Source organism: Vicia villosa, linkage group LG2 (assembly GCF_029867415.1).
Source record: "Vicia villosa cultivar HV-30 ecotype Madison, WI linkage group LG2, Vvil1.0, whole genome shotgun sequence".
Classification (NCBI taxonomy): domain Eukaryota; kingdom Viridiplantae; phylum Streptophyta; class Magnoliopsida; order Fabales; family Fabaceae; genus Vicia; species Vicia villosa.
The window spans coordinates 173,135,706-173,157,648 of NC_081181.1; the positions used below are offsets into that span (position 1 = coordinate 173,135,706).

Sequence of the window (21,943 nt, forward strand, 5' to 3'; positions counted from 1 at the left end):
AAGATCCTCCATTTCCATTTCTTAAGAAACGTTATGTTGAATTCTTCCAAACTCCTCAAACCAAGCCCGCCTTTGTCTAGAGGCAAACAAACCTCCTTCCAACTAATCCAATGAGTTTTCCTTTTCTCATCTGATCCCCCACAAGAAATTACTTTGCAATTTATTTATCTCACCAATTATGTTCTTAGGAGCTTTATAAAAAGATAACGTAAAGAGATAAACTACTCAGAACCGACTTTAAAAGTGTGATCCTACCACCAAAGCTAAGATATCTCCCTTTTCAAGAATTCAATTTTCTCCTAAAATTATCCAAAAGCGATTTCCAAGAAAAGATCCTTCTAGGATTAGAACCAATAATAATTCCAAGGAATATAAACTCTTTCGCCTCCAACCTACACAAAAGAAAAGAAGTTGCCACATCCAATTTAAACTCAATTTTCCTTGCTTTTTTCCATATGCCATTCACAAATTCAACATTTAATCGTCACACTTTCTTGTCACTTTTTAGAATAACTATAATATTGATTCTTACTCTTCTTCTCTTCTGATTATAATTATAAGCAAAAATAATTATTTTTCTATTGATTAAATTTTTTTGTTACATATAATTAAAAAATTTAATTTCATGAACAATTAAAATAAAATAAAATATTATTAATTATATTTGATGAATCAATTACCAACATTAAATAATTTTAATTAAATTCAATATATTAACAATTCAAACATTAATTAATAAAAATTAACAATTTTTATTTATAATAACAATCAAGATTTAAGTTATTTTTTACTTATAATTAAGAGCCAATGGAGTATATTGTTAAAAAAAATACTACCAATTGTTTTAGAACCATAGGACAGTAATAAAAAAGAAAATGAGAATTAAATAAAGTGTCTAGATATTTAAGTTTGCTTTAGAATTAATATTATTGCCTGAGATTTTTCTTTACTATTTTGTTAGGTTTTCAATGTTTAGATCTTTTGTTATATAATCTATTAGATATATTATATAATATAATGTTTTTGACATATTTAAGATATGAAATAATAAAAAAATATTTAATTTTAAAGATAAAAAAATTTTAATTTTAAAGATAAATTTTTATCTCCGTGTAGAATTTACAATTTTTTTGAATTAGAATTTTAACATCCTATCACAAGTAAGGTGAGTTTTTAAATTAGAATTGTTAACTACATCCATTACTAAATACATTTTCGGGTCTTATTAATATTATTATTGAAATAGTAAAAGAAAACATTTTAAGAGGACTAGAGAAAAACTTAAAGATTAAAGCATTGTTTTCATAAACAAAAGTATCATTTTAATTAGGGTTGATAAGCCAAGTTTCTCCTTCAATAAAATGAATTTCATTAAATGGTTGAGCTTCTTCATCAGAGAGATTTCGCGCCCATGGAGCTCTTCCAGAAAAATTGGATCCAGGTCCACTGCATTTGTACTCACCATAGTATACTGTATTGCTGCATTAATTTACACACCTATATAATAATTAATCCTTCATTGCATTTAATAAAGAATTGTATAAAGTAAAGAAATTGATGGAAAATTATTAAGAGTACTAACGCATGGTGTGTTCCATTCATAGTATCTTCCCATCCTTTGTGAAGAACAATCTCTTCCATTTCAGTATAAGAGTAAATGACTCTGGAATATTCTCCCCATGGTCTTCCCAGATAAACTTGACCACTACCTTTCACACTACATTTTTTAAAAGAAAATCCAGAATCTAATGATGAACTTGATCGTTTTTGAGCAGTAATATAGCCTATGTTCTTAGCAATTGAATTTAGAGTGCATTCCTGCAATCCAAGTGAATAAAAAAATTAAACACTGATTAATTAAAAAACAAGCAATCATGGCCTCATAATTTTTATTTTCTATACTATATTAGCTAAAATTTCAATTTGTGTAAATTTGTTAAAGATAACACATAATTTCAATGAGTCAGTACCCTCGGACACTCTTTTTAAGAATATTAAATAATTTTTTTTTTTTACAAAAGTCAATATTTCAACTTTTAATATATTGATTATAGATATTTTAATTTTTTTTATCATTTTAATCACTTAAAGAGTGTCTTTAGAGTGCTCTCGACCGCAAAGACACTTGTTAACATTTTCCAATTTCAATAGAGATATAACTTGATACTAAGGATTATTAATTAACTCTTATTTTAGTATCATTAATTAACTCTCATCAAAATAATATTGCGGTATATGCCATTGAAACGGCTAATATAAATCTATGTCAGAAACACTTTCATTAATAAAAGAGAGAAAAAATTGAAAAAAAAAAGTTTTTAGTTTTTATCCCAAGACTTTGTACTTTACCAAATAAGAACAATTAGGCCAGTTTAACAATACACCACTTTAACAAACATAGTAGTACTGACATATATGTTAGGAATTAATTCAAAATTAATATTCTAAAAAATTACAGTTTTGAAGTATTAACAATTAATTCAAAATTGATTTTTAATGTTTTGTAAAAAAATTGTTTTTCTATATTTTCTGCAAGCCATTTTTAAAAGTCATATATATTTTTATAAGTATACTTTTACCTTACATATTTTATTAATTTTATAGAAAGTCTAAAGTTTTCACTTATTTTGGACCATCATTTACCCTATTGTTCAATTTAGTAGTGAAGATTACCTCATATAGGGATCTTCCAAAGCCAAAGATGAAATCAATAGAGCCTTCTATGAAGCAATTTTTGAAATAGTGAAGACCTTTATGATCATATAGAGTGTCTTGAACTCCACGGAATGTACAATAGTAAAAAGCAGCTTTGTTACCGGAAATGCGAAGCGCAACGGCTTGTTCTACTTTCCTTCCAAAATATGAAGCAGTGTTCTGTTTTAACAAATAATTAACTCTAGTGAGTAACTATCTTTATCATAATGTTTTTTTCATGTAGGATATTTTTGAATAAATAGTAAGTTTATTTATTATGTAAGTACCTCAAATGTTACGTTGATGGCCATAAAATAGTCAGCATTCACAGCAACGGTGGGAGTATTAAACGTCCCCAATGGATGCCCATCACTTCCAATGGTAGAATTTGAATCATTCCAAGAAAAAGTCGGTTTACTTGCATCCCCAAAGAAAGTTATGAAAGGCAACGTTTGTGGGATCATTATTTTCTCCCTAAAAGAATTCAACATCTCAATAAATTACACAACTTTAACAATAACAGTTTCAATTTAACTAGGTAATAAAATGTACTAAACAAATAAAATGGTAAAAGTTAATATATTGATTATAATGAGTATTGTTGTTACCTATAAATCCCAGGTCCAATCAACAAAATAACTCTCCTAGTGTTTTGTGGTTGAATGCTATTAAGAGCTTCTGTAATAGTTGTGAAATTAGAGTTACAATCTTTGCTAATAGTTATATGAATTTTGTTACTCTCAGCTTCCCTCAATTTTAAATCGAGACTTTGTTGTTCAATGACATTCACATCCTCTTTGTTTACTAAAATGTTTCTTTGTTTATAATTAGGCTCAAGAATATTTGATTCAAAAGTGAAGCGAAAAAGTGAAAACAAAACTAAAATGAGAAGGAAATAAAATTTTAAAACCATGGTAGGAATACTTTGTATAAATTTCAAGATAAATTAAGTTATGAAATATAAAGGCATACACATATTAATAATATATACACACGTATCTATGGTTATCACTATTATAAAAATATCTCTCATTTTCAAGTCGATAAAAAAAATGAATATAGGATGACACATGATATTAATGAATATATTAATGTGGTAAATAAATTGTGAACCATGACATTCACATAAATATGACTAAATTTGTCACAGTAAGTAAATTTTTTTTTTAAATGCTAAAAATAGTTATACGTTCAAATTTTAATATACTGTATGAATTCTAAGATTAGAAAGAAAATGTAAATATTAAAGAGAAATCTTAACTTCCTTCAACTTAATCTTTTTAGTGTTGTTTTTTAACTTAGCAAAAAATTATTCATTTCATCTCGATGTATGCTTAACCTAATTTGCAAACAAAACGATAAAATTGGTTTAATTTTTTTAATTTTAATGAATTGCTATCATTAATACTTTTTTATTTCATATGTCCCAAAATTTAATTAATTTCTTCATAAATATGACTATTAGTAAGTGAGAGAGAAAAACAATATGACATTGGTTATGGTAGGTAAGCCCTTCAATCCACATACACATATGGTATATATATATATATATATATATATATATATATATATATATATATATATATATATATATATATATATAAATACACACATATAATAATACACTATGTTTCAAAATTATTGTTTAAGAATTATTGTCATAGCTGGTTTTGTGCATAGTACTTCTCTCATCTTTCACTATTTTCGCTTTGATTGTTTAAGTTGGTGCTGCTCTGCTTACTTAAGAACCAAAATGAATGCTCAGATTGTTAGAGAGAGCATGTTTGTTTTTAGTTCAATTGTGTAAATGACTGAATACTTGTTTAAGTTGGTGCTGCTTTGATGTGTTTAAGTTGACTGGTTGAAGGTTTGAAATCTGTGGTGTTCTTTCAACGAAAATGCATATTTGTTTTTAGTTCAATTGTGTAAATGACTGAATACTAGCAGCATTTTTTGTTGGATAATTTATAACATGAATTTCCCAAAGTGGTTTCTCTTGTGGTGTTCTTTCAACGAAAATGCCGGTTACGTAGTCGCTAAGATGACTGTCATACAGTTCAATTGGTGATGAATTTGTGGTTTCAGGAAACTTAGGAACCTTTACATGCTCTTCTGGCTTCACTTCAACCTTTTTCCATCTCATACCATCTTTGTTTCTAACCTGTTGCAAATTAATTAAATTCACTAATAAGTAAAATTTGGTATATAAATTATGAAGTAATAGTAGAAAGTAATAAAATTTATATGGAAGAGATATTTATAGAACCATAATAGAGGAGAGACGTGGATTGATAGGGAGGAAGACATTGTTGATCAAAGGTATAGCTAGTGAGATATCAAATGAAGTGGCTAGTTCTAGAAAGGCAAAAATATAAGAACACGTGACAGAGGTGTTGAAATACTATTCATGAGGACTCACTGGCTCTTCAACCTCTTCATACAATTTTTCCATTATACTTGTGGTGTGTGTATATGCTATTACACAAGTTGCTATAAAAAATAAAGCTGCCTCCATGATATATATACTATCAGCATTTACATTTTTATTTAGTTACCATATTTTTACATCTAAATTAAATTCAATAATTTGTTAGTTGAAAACCGGAAATGGATCAAATTTTGGATAGAAAAGTTTATCCTCATTTGAAGGAGTAAAGGAGTGGATACGGTGGTTGTCAAATAATCAAATCCCTCTAAAAGTTTATCCTCTTTTATTGTTCATTAATGGGCCTGCATGTTTTCATAACCATAAACGTGGGATATATATATATATATATATATATATATATATATATATATATATATATATATATATATATATATATATATATATATATATATATATATTATAATTGTAAAGTTATTATAATTAATCTGAGTTTAGGGTTGCAAAGTTGTTAAATAGTACAAATAAAAAGGAGTGGGGGTATTATCTTTTAGTTCATTTATTATTTTTAAAGTGACTCCTAGTGAGTTGGTTTCATGTCAGTTTCGCTTCGAATTGCTTTTGAAATTATTCTGAATGAGATATGAATGTATGGAATCTGCACTATTCACCCATTCTTATTATAATCATACATTGCATTGAATTTCTTGTATAGGTCTGACTGGATTGATAACTTTGGATCTCTTTGGAGCTCGTATCATTGACTCTGGTACTACATATTTACGAGTATGTACACACTTCAAACTATTGTTGATTTCCTTTATTCAATCGATTTTGTCTTGGTGGTTACTAACTTTGTGAATTTGCTATAGGGGTAACTTGTGTGTAGAGTAAAAGTTTGGCGTTTGGCGTTTTCTTGAGTTCGGTAACATCCGAGGTAAATTTCTTTCTCAAATTATTGGTATTATGATGAATTTGTCTGAAATTGTGTGATTATATATGTTGCGTTTTATTGCTCCGGATTCATTCCGTTTATACTTTGCGTTTTGACAGAAACGCATTATACTGACATTATGATTTCTAACAAAAACTATAGTCATGTTATCTACTTTCAAAGAAGAAATGAAAGAGGCTCAAGAGCTTTCAAAAACTATGCGTTTTGACAGAAACGCATTATACTGACATTATGAACTTACTAACTTTGTGATTTGAATTCGCCATAGGGGTTACTTGTGAAGAGTGAAAGTTTGACCGTTTTTGTTTAGCTTAATTAAGACATGGATAAGACATGGATGAATTCAAACCGATTGTCAAAAGAATACGAGAAAGGGGTATGGGAATTCGTTAAGTTTGCGGCTGCGCACTCCGAAGACCCGATTCGAATGACGTGTCCTTGCTTGGGTTGCTGTTATGGGGATAAGGTTGACGGGAAACAGATGGCATCGCATTTACTACGGTTTGGAATTGATAGAAGTTATACAGTTTGGAGTTTGCATGGTGAGAAAAGTAACAGGAATGTTGAGTCGAGGTGTAATACGAAGTATGGTTCAAACGACGATTGCACAGACACATACGATTACGATCGAGTCGAAGAGACTGCAGAAGCGCTTGAAGAAGATCTTGAGGATTGTCCCAAAATGTTCGAGAGGTTGGTAAGAGATGCAGATAAACCGTTGTATGATGGTTGTTCAAAATTCACAAGATTGTCTGCGGTGTTAAAGTTGTACAACTTAAAGGCGGACAATGGATGGTCGGATAAAAGTTTCACAGAGTTATTAGCCCTTATGAAAGATATGCTACCAAAGGATAATGTTCTTCCCAATCGAACGTATGAAGCCAAAAAGATATTGTCCTCTATTGGCATGAGCTATGATAAGATACATGCATGTCCAAACGATTGCGTTTTGTTTCGAAACGAGTATGCAGCGTTGAATGAGTGTCCTAAATGCGGTGCCCCTCGATATAAGAAAAAGTTGTCTCCGGCCAAAGTCTTATGGTATTTTCCTATAATTCCGAGATTTAGACGCATGTATCGTAGTGAGACCGATTCAAGACACTTGACTTGGCATGCAGATGAAAGAATTATTGATGGAAAGTTGCGACATTCGGCAGACTCACCACAGTGGATGAAAGTTGATACTGATTATCCTGAATTTGGAAAAGAAGCAAGAAACCTTCGCTTGTCATTGTCTACTGATGGAATGGACCCGCGTGGTATTCAAAGTATCTCGCATAGCACATGGCCTGTGATTCTTATGATTTATAACCTACCTCCGTGGCTATGTATGAAGCGTAAGTACATGATGTTATCTATGCTAATTTCTGGGCCTAAACAACCAGGGAATGACATAGACGTATACTTGGCACCCTTAATCGAAGATTTAAAGTTTTTGTGGGAGAACGGTGTGGAGGTTTACGATGGGTATAGGAAAGAAAGTTTCAACTTGAGGGCGATGTTGTTTGGAACAATTAATGATTTCCCAGCATACAGAAATCTATCCGGGTACAACAATAAAGGTCAAAAAGCGTGTCCTGTTTGTGAAGATGAAACCGATACGACACGATTGGAGCTTTTTCAGAAGAATGTGTTTCTCGGCCATCGTAGATTCTTAAATTCTAATCATCACTACCGTGGGTGGAGAAAAGCATTCAATGGAAAGGCCGAACATCGTACAACCCCGCCTTTTTTGTCAGGTGATCAAATTTTTGAAAAGGTGAAAGATGTGAGCACTCAGTTTGGCAAGCCTTTTGCACATTCACTTGTCAAGGGTGGGTGGAAGAAGAAGTCAAATTTTTTTGAACTTCCATATTGGAAGTCGTTGTACGTAAGACATTTCCTGGATGTTATGCATATTGAAAAAATGTATTTGACAGCGTTATAGGTACGTTACTCAATATACAAGGAAAGTCTAAGGATGGCGTTAACATAAGGAATGACATGGTAAACATGGGGATGAGAACTGAATTGGGACCCGTGACGGAAGGAAGACGAACATATCTGCCACCTGCTGTTTACACTCTATCTAGAAAGGAGAAGAAAACGTTGTGTAAGTTCCTCAGTGAAGTTAAAGTTCCAGAAGGCTACTCTTCGTATATTAGAAGACTTGTGTCCATGAAAGACCTCAAGTTAAAGAGTTTGAAGACGCATGATTGCCATGTTATAATGGAACATTTTTTACCAATAGGTATACGTTCTATTCTGCCAAAAAAAGTAAGAAGCGCAATAACTAAACTGTGTTTTTTCTTCAGGTCAATTTGCAGTAAGGTGATCGATCCCGCGATCTTACCAACATTGCAAAAAGAGATAGTTGTTACTTTATGTGATCTTGAAATGTATTTTCCTCCCTCGTTTTTTGACATAATGGTTCATCTAGTCGTTCATCTTGTGAAAGAGACACAATTGTGCGGACCAGCTTATATGAGATGGATGTACCCTGCTGAACGTTATATGAAAATATTAAAAGGGTACGTGAAAAACAGAAGTCGACCGGAGGGTTGTATTGCCGAACGATACGTTGTTGAAGAAGCGGTTGAGTTTTGTATTGAATATCTGTCAAATGTTCAATCAATTGGACTCCCCAAATCTCATATTGTCGAAAAAAAAGAAGGAAAAAGGCTAATTGGAAATAAAGTTGTGACAGTATCAATGGTCGAACGGGATCAAGCGCACTTGTATGTTCTGCACAATGAGATTGAGGTTGAGCCGTATGTTGAAATGCACAAGGTTGTTCTCCGAGATTTAAATCCGAATAGAAATGAGAACTAGATAGTACGAGAGCACAATCGAAGTTTCATACCGTGGTTTAGGGAACATATTTGTTCAAAGTATCATTCAGATCCTGCTTCAGTAACAGAAAGGTTGAGATGTTTAGCCTATGATCCAAGTATAATTGTGTTTTCTTATGGCGCATACGCAATTAATGGATACACATTTTATACCAAAGAACAGGATGATAAAAGTACTATGCAAAATAGTGGTGTTACCTTGGTAGCTGAAGCAATGCACATATCAAGTGCGAATGACTTAAATCCGAAATTTGCAAATTTGGTATATTTTGGGGTTATCGAGCGCATTTTGGTGTTTGATTACGCAAAGTTTCAAATTCCTGTATTTGGTTGCAAGTGGGTTGAAAATAATAGTGGCATACGAATGGATAAGTCGGGATTTTTGCAAGTGGATCTCAACTACCATAAAATTATCAACTATGATATGGAGTGTTTGTGGTCTATTTTTGTATGGTGGTCATGTAGACGTAAAAGACAAATTAATTTTGGAGAGAGAAATTCACTGTTGAAAAAGATAAAATTAATTAAAGGGTTAAATATATTTTTAGTATTTATAAATATCTTAAATTTTATTTTTAGTCCCGACTAAAATATTAGATTTTCATACCTACAAAATTTTTAAGCATGCAATTCTAGTCTCTACTATTTTTGAAAATTTTGAAAATTATTTAATTACCCTTTAGTCAGCATGATTTTTTTTAGTGTGAATAAAAATAGTCTAATAATGGTTTTTGTCATTTAGCAAATAAAAGTTGTATAGTGATGTTATGTAAGCTGAAATTGTCAAAGCATGGGAAAAATTTCATAATGCCTAATTGGGAAAATATTGAAAGCCAAAGCCAAAAACCATGTTCAAGATTCTACTTAACAACACTCTTGCTTCTTTACACTTCACACTGTACTTAACAACACTCTTGCTTCTTCACACTTCACACTGTTGCTTCATATTTTCTAGCTAATTCCCTTTAAAAAAAGGGAAACATGTTGATATGCGTTGCTTCTGGATGTATGGCTTCCGGAAGCCGCGACACCATATGAAACGATGATGGTAACGCTTGCCATGTATGTCACAGTGTATTTGTTAACAAGAAAAAATTGAAAGATTATTTGAAAACGCATCCGGATAAATATATGTTTCCCAAATGCAAGTGGCGCTATGTTTTATGTGCTGATAGAGATGAACATTGTAACAATGGAGGATTGTAGTAAGAAATATACTATTATTATTTTATTTTAGCGTGTAAGAGTTGATGTAATGTTTTAATTTGTGTTTGTGTTAGTATTATAAGATTAATGTACTTAATATGTATTTGTTTATGTATTTGAATAGTTAATATGTATTTGAAGAAGACATGCTATGTAATGTTATTTTATTAAATATTAATGTTTTATTTAAGTTAATATGTTTTTTTTAAATAAATAATGAAATAAATGACATTAAATTATTTGAACAAAAATTAAAAACACTTAGTAAAAAACATAAAAAAAATGGGTAATGCTAACGAGTGCCCCCGGGGCACTGGTTAAGAGATTAAAAAAGTAAGTTAAACATCATTTAATAAAGTAAAAAGATATGTTTTTACCTAAAATATATGTATTCAATGCATTGAAAACATAAATGTTTAACTTTTTTAAGAATATTCTGTGTATTCAATACATTGAACCTTGAATATTTTCTTTATATGGAATGCTTAACCAGTGCCCCTGGGGCACTCGTTAGCATGACCCAAAAAAAATAATCATAATAAAAAGAGTATGAAAATAAATGATTATGTGAGGCATTTATTTGCATCCATCACTCTTAACCATGACTAAAGAGAGTCCTTTTCCATAAATATCTTGTAGCTTCCTCCACATTATTAACATATCAATTATCAAATTAAAAAGTTTTGAAACATGCATAATTCACATGAGTGATTTTAATTCTATCATCAATCATCATTACTATTACCGTTAAATCCTTGATTTTATGCACTTTTCCTTCAATTTAATTCTTTTGTATTATTTTTGTGGGAATAGAAATTTGATTTAATCTGAAAAAGTACGTCCTTTTCCTTCCATTTAATTCTTTTGTATGATTTTTGTGGTAATTTTAGTTGGAATAAAAATATGATTTAATGTGAAAAAGAGCTTTATTTCTAATTTAGTTGAAAAAAATCTCATATCTATCATATAAGAAAACAATATGCTCTTAAAATCTCTATAGTATCCTTTTTCATTTACACACAAATTTTAATTTTGTGAGGGTAATTCATGTCTACAAATAGTTTCCCCAATTCCATTTAACTCTATTCACTCTTACGTTTTTTAATTAGATTAAAGTAATGACATAATCTTTGGAAAACGATTTTTTGCACTCTCTATTCATCCTTTCATATTCTTTCATGTGCTCTGCCTTTGTAATAATGGGTTGTTTCATTACCAATGCTTCTAAAGCCTCTCCCGGACAACCTAACTATTGGGCGAGGGCGCCCTAGTTTGCGTAATTATCAAATATAAACACTATAATTATCATTTTGATAATAACATTAATAGATCAAGCAGAGCAATGCTATATATAACTTTATTTTTGACGAAAATATCACGAAATGGTGTTTGTTATAGTTTTGGTTTGTCAACTTGACAGTAAATTATGATGATAATATTTGATATACATTGATTATTCTAATTATGATCAATAAATAAAATTGAATATAATCCATAAAACAACGTTTTCATCATATTTACCTTCTTTATGTTTTTTATTATTGATTTTATGATTAATTAGTTTTTATTTAATCCAAGAGCACATATATAATTTTCATTCAATCCAAGAGCACTTATATATTTGGATGAGACAAGTTAATTTTTTTTGAAAAAGTTTTGTTGTATATTGTTGTTCTTTTGATTTTAGAGATTAATCTTTATAATTTATATAAATAATCAAATAAAAATTTATAATGTTATTACCTCTGTTTTTTTATTATAAGTTGTTTGGACTTTTCACACATATTAAGAAAAATAATAACTCATGTATGAAAATAAAAAATTATGAAGATTTTTATGAAATTGTCTTTCATCAATGATATGTGAAAGATAAATTTACATAATTGAAAAGAGAGAATAATAAATATTTAAGAACATAATAGAAAAAATATCATTAATTATTTATTGGAATGGTAAAACGACTTATATTAAAATATAAATGTTTTTTTTTCCAAAATGACTTATAATAAAAAACAGAGAGAATGATATTTTATATGAATTAATTATTTCTGTTATAGTCAATTAATATAATCAAATATAATTAATGCAAATATTTTGTTTGAAAAAATAATAAAATTTCTATCACACTTGAAATTGAAGTTTATTTATGAATCATAATCAAAGGGAGTTTATGATTTCTATGTATAAATGTCATTGTAAAATGGAATCAACTTTCAATTTCACACTTCTAGCTCTAGTCTTGAATTTTCATTCTTTTTAATAAGTGCTTCTAAAATCTTTTCAAATCTATTATATGAAATTGAAAATTCTAAATTTGCAAAATATAATAATAATAATAGTAATAATAATAATAATAATAATAATATTTTCAAAAATATTTCATTTATAAAAATATTAATAAATTAAAAGAAAATTTGTGCGCATATAGAACCGATTAAAATTGTAGTATAATACTAGTAAAGAACCCGTGCGTTTGCACGGGTTGCGTAAAATCGGTATAAATATTAAATAAATATTATGTAGTTATAGTTAAAAAATGTATATTATTTTATACAAATTAATAGAAAAAAATTTCAATGTTGATTGTCATATAAATATTAATTTTATTTATCAAGTTGTAGTAGTTGTCTGGATATAGTACATAGATTTGATAATTGCTATTATACCAAATATATGCTATAGTAATTCAGAAGTCATTAAACATATGATCTCTAATATCTGTTTAATATAAGTAAATATTTTGTCGTGTCGGGTTTAATGATCTCTAATATTGGTTCAATTTAAGTAAATATTTTGTCGGTCCGTTAGAAAAATAAGTTCAGCCCGTCGGGCATGCCTATAATTTTAAAATTCTTCTATATTGTGTAAATTTATGGATTCTATTGATATTATATAATTTTATCCTCTAATAGAAAATAAATTTAAACACAGTTAAGTTTTATAACGAATCTCTGACAAATCTTGGACAAATAACCATTGTTGAAAAACTTAAAAGAAAAAGTTTTAAAAAAATGAAATTTGATAAGTAAATTGTAAAAAATATTTTATGAATATAAAATTTATATATTATGAATTTACATATGCAAAAATATAGTATGAATTTATCCATCTTTCTTATAAATATTTAATATATAATAAAATAAATTAAATAAAAATAATGACAAATTTGAGTATTTCATAAGAGAATTGTGTTTTCCATATTATCATAATTGTCTCATGTTTTTTGTTGAAACAAATATTATATCAATTTTTAGTATAAATGTTATTTCCTCGGTTAATTTTTAAGTGTCGTTTTAGAAGAATTTTTTTGTTTCTATTTAAAAATGTTGTTTTTATAGTATAATGATATAATTTATCAATTATACACTTATTTTATCAATTAGAATTATTATTGCATTATATTTTTAAAATAAATTCAAGTTTTGAAACATAAAAAGACGATAATAATTAGTAAGACATGATTTTAATAATTAGTATAGTAGGATTTTACACGTGTTAAACTAAGTATTTTATTGTCTTATAATATTTTATTATTATAATTGAAATAAAATCTCATATAATTTCAAAAATTAAATAAAGATATTATCATCATATATTAAATAAATGATATGTATTAAAAATATTCATAATGAATGTGAAAATGAATTTCATTTAATTTTTTATTTTTTAATTAAAAAATATTTCAAAAGTAGTAATCATCACCGTTGCGTAAGAACTATAAATTAAATTTAATAAATGATGATTTAATTAAAATATTTAGGATTTAGGGTTTAAAATTAAAATATATCATAAATATTCAATTTTCAATTTTAAAAATTCCAAAAAATTAAATATTAATAATAATGATATATTATTATTATTATTAAATAATAAGAATTAATAGTAATAAATTATTATTATTAATCTTGATTATTATTTACTCACAATATTTATAGTAATAGTGTATCATTATTATTGTGACATTTTAACTGAACATATCGATATTGATAGCATATCGTTATTGTCAATTACATATCAGTTAAAAATGGAATATAAATAATATAAATAATATTTTTCCTTTTATAAAAGTATTGTCAATTACATATCAGTTAAAAATGGAATATAAATAATATAAATAATATTTTTCTTTTTATAAAAATAAGGATCCATGTATATAAATAAAAAAAGTCAAATGATTGTTAAAGAAGCTTTATAACTTTGTATTAAAAATTTAAATAAATATTATTGTTCATTATTATCCATATATCAAATAGAAATGATAATAGTTACTAAAAATCTTCCTTAACAATACATCATTTTATTTTTGCAAAAGGTAATTAGGCTTTTCAGACATTTAAATCACAGAAGTTAATATATTATCATTTCATTCTCTTTCCCGTTTAAAAAAAATAATACAATTGTTTTCTTTTATAAATCTCTTTGTATGAATAATAATAACTCTTTCCATTTATGAATCTCTTTGTATGAATAATAATAACTCTTTCCATTTATGAATCTCTCATCTAAATTTTTTTTGAGTTAAACAATTATTTTAGAGTCTTGATATTTTTTTATCAATTGAAATCAAAAAGAAAACTACAGAAAATTAAGCTCTTCAGAATTTCAATTTTCATAGAATATGCTACAAAAATATTAAATAAGATGAATGATAAATATAAAACACTCTCAGCTCTTGAGCATGCTCCTAATTTCACAAGCCAATCAACAATGACATTCTCTTTATAATCTCGATTTGAGAACTTTGTTCTTATCAATATATATTGCTTATAAAAAAAACAATGACATTCTCTTCGCATAAGGTGTGAACATGGATAAACCGTCACTCTTTTATAAATAAGAGATTGAATTTAATATAATCCACCAAATCTGCATAAAAATGAATAAAAGACACACCCTCTTGAATAAACTTCAAAGTCATTTGAGAATATCCGACTCCTAAATCACATTTTTGAAATCATAACTTCAAGCAATATCAAAACTATGAAAAATGGCTTGAAGTACGACATTAATATTAAAGGTGCGAAACCATAACTTCCTGCAAAACCCGTGACCTAACCTCCATAAGTGTTTTTCAAAAGACCACCAAAGCTGGATGACCATGAATTACCAATGGATCAACCACTTATGTTGACATTTATCATATTTTATGGGGGAGGGTGCCAAATGGCGGTCTCAAAAAAATTGGAAGCCCTGTTCAAATTTTTAAAATTGACCCTAATAAAAAAGAATAGGAAAAAAATTGTATTTTATTAAAATTTTAAATAATATTTAAAAAACTATAAATATTTTAATAATATAGTAACTTATAGATCTTTAACTATTAATTATAATATATAAATATTATGAACAATTTATTTAAAAAAATTTAAAGGGTAAAGATTCGAATTAGTAATATGAATATGAAATTTATCCTTTAATATGGCCTAGTCCAATGGCATATATGTTTGAGATTAATCTAAAGTACATAGGTACGAATCTACCATACATAAGATATATACATAATTATTTAATGTTTATAGTTAAATTTTTTTGAAGCCCCTATTTTTCGGAGGCCCTGTACAACGAGTCAGGTTGCATGAAGCTAAATCTGGCCCTAGATGCCAAGAAATAAGTGCAGGGGTTGATATCTTATTAGAACCACCAAAAGCCTTCTTGGTAGAATGTATAAAAGAGTATTTATTTGACAATGAATATTGCAGAGAGAGAGCGACTGTTTTCTTAGAAGGATTCCTTGTTACGAGATTTCTAAATGATTAATAACAAGTGAGAAACAAAAGACCATGATTGACAACCACATTAATTTTCATTCAATTATACAAATCAACCTCCTAATAATGAATGTGAGTTGGAAAACTAAAATAGTTCAAAACATGCATGACCTTAGGGAAAACTCAAAGGGTGTGTAAGATGGTTTTATTTGATGCACCACGTTCATAGTAAGGGGCATATGTTGAAATATGATGATCCGTGACCCATGTATAGTTAGTAGGTAATTTTTTATTGTTGGGTAAGAATATGGAATGAAACGGTCTATAATGGGGGGTTGAATAGACCTGTCCTCTTATATCATTTTCAAAAAAAATTCTTTTACAAAATCAAAGTTTAATTCACGGAAGCAAAACGTGTAAAGTAGATTACTTAGCTGCTAATGCTCAAGATCTTCAATGATTTTGATCCAGCAAACTTGCTAGACAGTAGACACAATAATCCTGCTCCAAACTTCAATTTTTGTAGTAACATTTACTCAGATCTTACAAAGATTTTTCATAGCGATTGTTCTAACCAACAATGATTGGACAACTCCCATATTTGTTCCGTGTAACACCCTAAATCTACCCCACAATTATAAGCGAAAATCAGAGTGCATTTGACAAAATATTCATAAAAGATGGGATGTCACATTTCGACTTAACCAAACAAACATACTTATATTGCATTTAGCAAAGATACATAGCTTTCGGAAAATAAAAGTTTATCCAATAACTTCCAATTACGACATGTAAACATCTTTCAATTCAACTTAAAATAAGTGTCATCATAGAATACAACAATTAAACAACAACGACTAATCCCCCCCGAGTGCTACGTATCAGAGCAATGGACACCAACTCAACTTGCCATAAAGCAACATAAAGACTTCACATCAATAACCTCGAACATCCACGACTAAGCTTGAGTACATGCCCATTTCTCATGGTAGGGGAAATATCAGCAAAGGGGTGAGATATCTTAAAATATAAAAGAATTCATGATAACTAATATAGGAGATATAGATCATACATAATTTCACCACTTCGCATCACATACCATCTTATAACAACTTTTATCACAAAACACTGATCAATATAATACAACTTACAAACACGGCAACAATGTCATTAAGAAATTAAGACAACATATTCAATTTCACAATTATACTATCATCATGTCACAACAAACATATCATCGTCTCAACAGTTCAAATCACATAATTCAACTTATGAAACGTCAACAATCAACCATGACAATATATGCAATTCACAAGTAATATTCCAATACATCACGACAAACATCGCATCATCACGTCGCAACAACAAACATACATTCAAAGCAACATCAATGCAATTTAAATGTGACTCGACTTATGCAAATGCATGTGGTACCATTCGGAGTAAAACTCCCAACTTAAACAATTTCCCTTGGGCCATAGTCGTTGCCATTTTCAGGCTAATAGTCGTTGCCATCTTTCAGGCTAATAGTCATTGCCATCTTTCAGGCTAATAGGACGCTTATGCAATGGATACGACACAATGACACACATCCACAAACACATAAACAATACTTCACAACATCGTCTAAATCACCATCGAACATTATTAATATAATGTCGAACTTCAACAACAACAAAATCATCATTCATAAGAATGCATCACTTCACAATCACGTCGCTATGTCATATCATCATACAACATTAATTCACTTCACAACAACAATCACAATACAACTCATCAACATTGACCATAGGGTCTACGGAAACAACGAAAAGTTCCACATACTAGCACAACAACAACAAATTCAACATATTGCAACAACAACAAACATCAACATGTTAAAACAACAACAAAAATTCATCATATTACCAACAACATCAACACATTCATCATATTATTTAATTCAAGTAATCATCATAACACATTATATTCAACTTTCTAATAAAGTCATATTCATTTTTAATTCTTCACATGACATCATCGTCGACTCATACATATCAAATACGCACAATTAATCGCATATAGCATACAACATCTTTATCAATTATGCATATCATCACATACGTCATTATCTCATCATAAGGAAGGTACATATCATCATATCAATAGCATTGTATCGTCCTAAGAGAAACATACATCAAGTTATACCGCAACATGATTATGTCAATTCATCGCAAAGAGCATACTTCATACGTTAACACAACATAGTTCATCCCTTAATCCTAATAAAAATAATAGGAGACTAAATCCTACGAATCATTTCATTGCATCATGTTATATTTCATTACATTAGCTTTCCAACGCTTCGAACAGCGTATAAAACGGAGTTACGGATCAAAAGTTACACATTTTTGAATTTCCCAAATCTGCCTACAGTTCGCGCCGCCACCCTACAGTCGCGCCGTGAACCACAAGTCAGTAGCCTACCATTTCCCAACTACTCAGTTCGCGCCGCCATCTATTGTTCGCGCCGCGATCGCAGTGCAGAAACATTCCCCTACACGAGTTCAGCATAACCCCCTTCTCATCCCAACACCCAAATTCATGTTCTAGCTCAAAATTACAAACGAAATTCACATACATATCATATATACAACTCATATGCATCATTCAATTCATCAAAACCCCATTAATCATGCAAATCTATGAATTTCATCCAAAGTCCAAAAGTTAGGTTTTCACATTCTTTCCACCAAACATGCTATAATTCAAATCCACACATAGAATCATGATAAGAAGCATCATAACATATCGTTTCCATCAATACATACAACATTACCCAATTGATCTCAATCAAACATAACAATTTCAAACTTACACATCCATGGAGAATAACATACAATCTAACCCACCATAAACATTATCATGCCAACCCTTAGAGAGTAAGAACCCCACCCTTACCTTAGCAAAAGCTTCTCTAATAGAGCCCTTCCTCTTCATGCCATAGCTTTCCTTTTCCTTCCCTTCTTTCTCTTCTTTCTCTTCTTTTTCCACAAAATGAGTTATGAGGCGAAACCTCTAAAGCCCTACTCTTACTATCATTCTTTTCTTAATTGGGCTTAATTCACAATCCAATCTCTTTGTGTCATATTCTTTCACTTAGGCCCAATTCATAATATCTCTTGGAGGTGGTTTTCTTCTTGTCAAAAGAAGATGAATGTTTGTAACTTTTATCTTTGGAATATTCGACCTCTCGATTGTAGCGAGAGGTAGGAGCTTTCCTCTTTGTATTGGGGTGGAGCATCCCTTTTGCTCCCTTTAATACCATTTGCTTATTTAAAAAAAATAATATCTCTTTAATTACTCAATTAATCCAATTAGCATACATAAATATTTAACCACACAAAACCGAATATTATTTCCCATAATATTCCATATTTACCATCGATCCATAACTTAAATATACCGACTCGCGAATTCATAATCTTTCGACTAATCCGACCATAAACTTAACTGCTCAAATCAACATATTAATCCAATTATGCCTTTAGAATAATACCGATAAATCTCAACCTCGACTAGTTCCAACGAATAAATCCTTGATTCATCTAATTAAATAATTAATTAAATTTGGGGTGTTACATTCCGCATAAACCTTTTCTCAGGATCACCCAAGTCTTCCATGGAGTATTGAGACACTCTTATCTTGCTACACATAACAAACTTTACAAAAAAAAAATATATTCCCTAATGTACCTTGAATCTACATCTATCATTCAATCTATAAAGTTGAGCACCATAACAACGGGTTATTGGTACAAGGTTTAAGAAGATGAATAACATCTAAAGGATTTAACACATCACAACTACAAACTCTCACAATATCAACACTCTAAGAAGTTTTTTACGAGAATAAATCAAGAAGATATTGTGGTTGTACTCAAAGTTTTGTTTAGTAGATTAAGTCTTTGTTGAGTAGGAAGAAGGGTCACCTTGACGAGTGGACTGGACTAACATAGTTAGAGGTGAATCAGGATAAAAATACTTGTGTTATTTTATCAATGTTGTGCTTGTGTTGTTTGTGTTTGGGTGATCGAAATTTTTTTAATCTTGAAATTCAATTCAATCCCCTATTTATTGTTCTTCATTTAACCTTCATGGTTTAATGGGTTTCTACGGATAAAACAAACAAATATTTAGTTATCTATTTCTTTACGGAAACGAATACGGATTTGAAGGAAGTCGTACCCTCGGGTATCCGTATCTGCTAATAATTAATAAAATTACTTAAATATTAATATTAATTTGTTTGTTTTAAAATTATTATTATTATTATTTTGTTGAATATGAAAATATTATTATTATTATTATTATTATTATTATTATTATTTTGTCATCCATACTTAATTAATTTTTTCTTTACCTAGGGAAAAATACAAGTTCTTTTCAATTTTCCTTGCTTTTTTTTGTAAGCAAGTTATATTAAATAAGAACGAATGTTCTAAAGACTCGATTACAAAAGGGATGAAAGCCAAAACAGAAAATTACTCACCAAATTGAACCTAGCTTAAGTAATACAAATGGTTTTTGTAAAACTCAGAAAAGTTGCAAATTGGATGAGTAATTTTCCCTACAAAAGACCATCTCCACACAAGCATTTTGCAACTCCAAACTAAATCATTAGAATACAAGAAGAATTTTTGAAGGTGATTTCATTCTTATTTAGCCATATACTCCATAAAATAGCCAACCAAATGCATCCCTCTTTACCTCTCCTTTTCCTTCTTTTTATGACAATAACTACTCCACACCAAAAAACTCTCCTTAAAATCAAGATACTTATCAAAATTCAAGCCTATCCACGACGCCATATCATTCCAAGCCGCTTACGCCATCCGACATTCCAATAACAAATGCTGTGAACTTTCGTTAAAAACTTCATAAAACACACATAAGAGATTCGAAGTAGATAAGGAAATACCTCATTTCAAAAGTGAATCTCTAGTCGGAATCTTATTCTTGAAACATCTCCAAGCAAAAGCTTTGACTTAAAGGGGAACCTCCACCTTCCAAATATTGGAATAAATAGAATCATAGCGGTTTACCGGACCGTACGGGAAGGCTAACTTGCATACCTCACGAAAACAAGTTGAAACAGAAAAGGATCCATCTTCTGCCGGAAGCCACTTTGGCGAATCCGGCCCCACACCAAGAGAGAACGCTGCTGGCAGCAGCTGAATGAGATTAGGCAGCGCTTCTGCCACTTCTGGATTGGCCCCGGATTGCACTCCAAAATCACCCCAATTCCATTCGCTAAGAACCCAACCGCCCATACCGGAAATAGCAACATCCTGTAAAAGAGAAGATGAAAATAAAGCTCGAAAGATGTGTTTAAGAATATCCACATCTAACCAAGCGACATGCCAAAACGGAATAGAGTGGCCAAGCCCCACACTAAACTTAATGTTGTTAACAAAAAAATCTTTCGGAAGATGTTTTCTCAAAGACATGATATCCGACCACCACACGGATCTCTTTCCACGAATATTATGATTCAAATCTCCAACCAACGCCTTCGCTTTTACATCCACATATCTCGCCTTTAAAACCCAATACCACAAAGAATTAGTAGCTTTCAAGATCCTCCATTTCCATTTCATAAGAAGCGCTATGTTGAATTCTTCCAAACTCCTCAAACCAAGCCCGCCTTTGTCTAGAGGCAAACAAACCTCCTTCCAACTAATCCAATGAATTTTCCTTTTCTCATCTGATCCCCCCCGCAAGAAATTACTTTGCAATTTATTTATCTCACCAATTACCTTCTTAGGAGCTTTATAAAAAGATAACGTAAAGATAGATAAACTACTCAGAACCGACTTTAAAAGGGTGATCCTACCACCAAAGCTAAGATATCTCCCTTTCCAAGAATTCAATTTTCTCCTAAAATTATCCAAAAGCGATGTCCAAGAAGAGATCCTTCTAGGATTAGAACCAATAATGATTCCAAGAAATTTAAACTCTTTCGCCTCCGACCTACACGAAAGAAAAGAAGTTGCCACATCCAATTTAAACTCAATTTTCCTTGCTTTTTTCCATATGCCATTCACAAATTCAGCATTTAATGCCGCCACACTTTCTTGTCACTTTTTAGAGTAACTATAATATTGATTCTTACTCCTCT

The 21,943-nt window shown here is 29.9% G+C and overlaps 1 protein-coding gene across 1 annotated transcript; it reads right to left on the minus strand.

Annotated features, from left to right (window-relative positions):
* Nucleotides 1-1,304: 1,304 nt before the first annotated feature.
* Nucleotides 1,305-21,422, minus strand: LOC131650681 (probable pectinesterase 53). The gene is made up of 7 exons (XM_058920382.1): nt 20,898-21,422; nt 4,636-4,855; nt 3,303-3,573; nt 2,982-3,168; nt 2,674-2,874; nt 1,583-1,818; nt 1,305-1,479 (listed from the first exon to the last, which is right to left on the minus strand). Exons 1-7 carry the CDS (start codon nt 21,420-21,422, stop codon nt 1,323-1,325), a joined length of 1,797 nt encoding a protein of 598 aa, XP_058776365.1. The 3' UTR covers nt 1,305-1,322.
* Between the last annotated feature and the right edge of the window lie 521 nt (nt 21,423-21,943).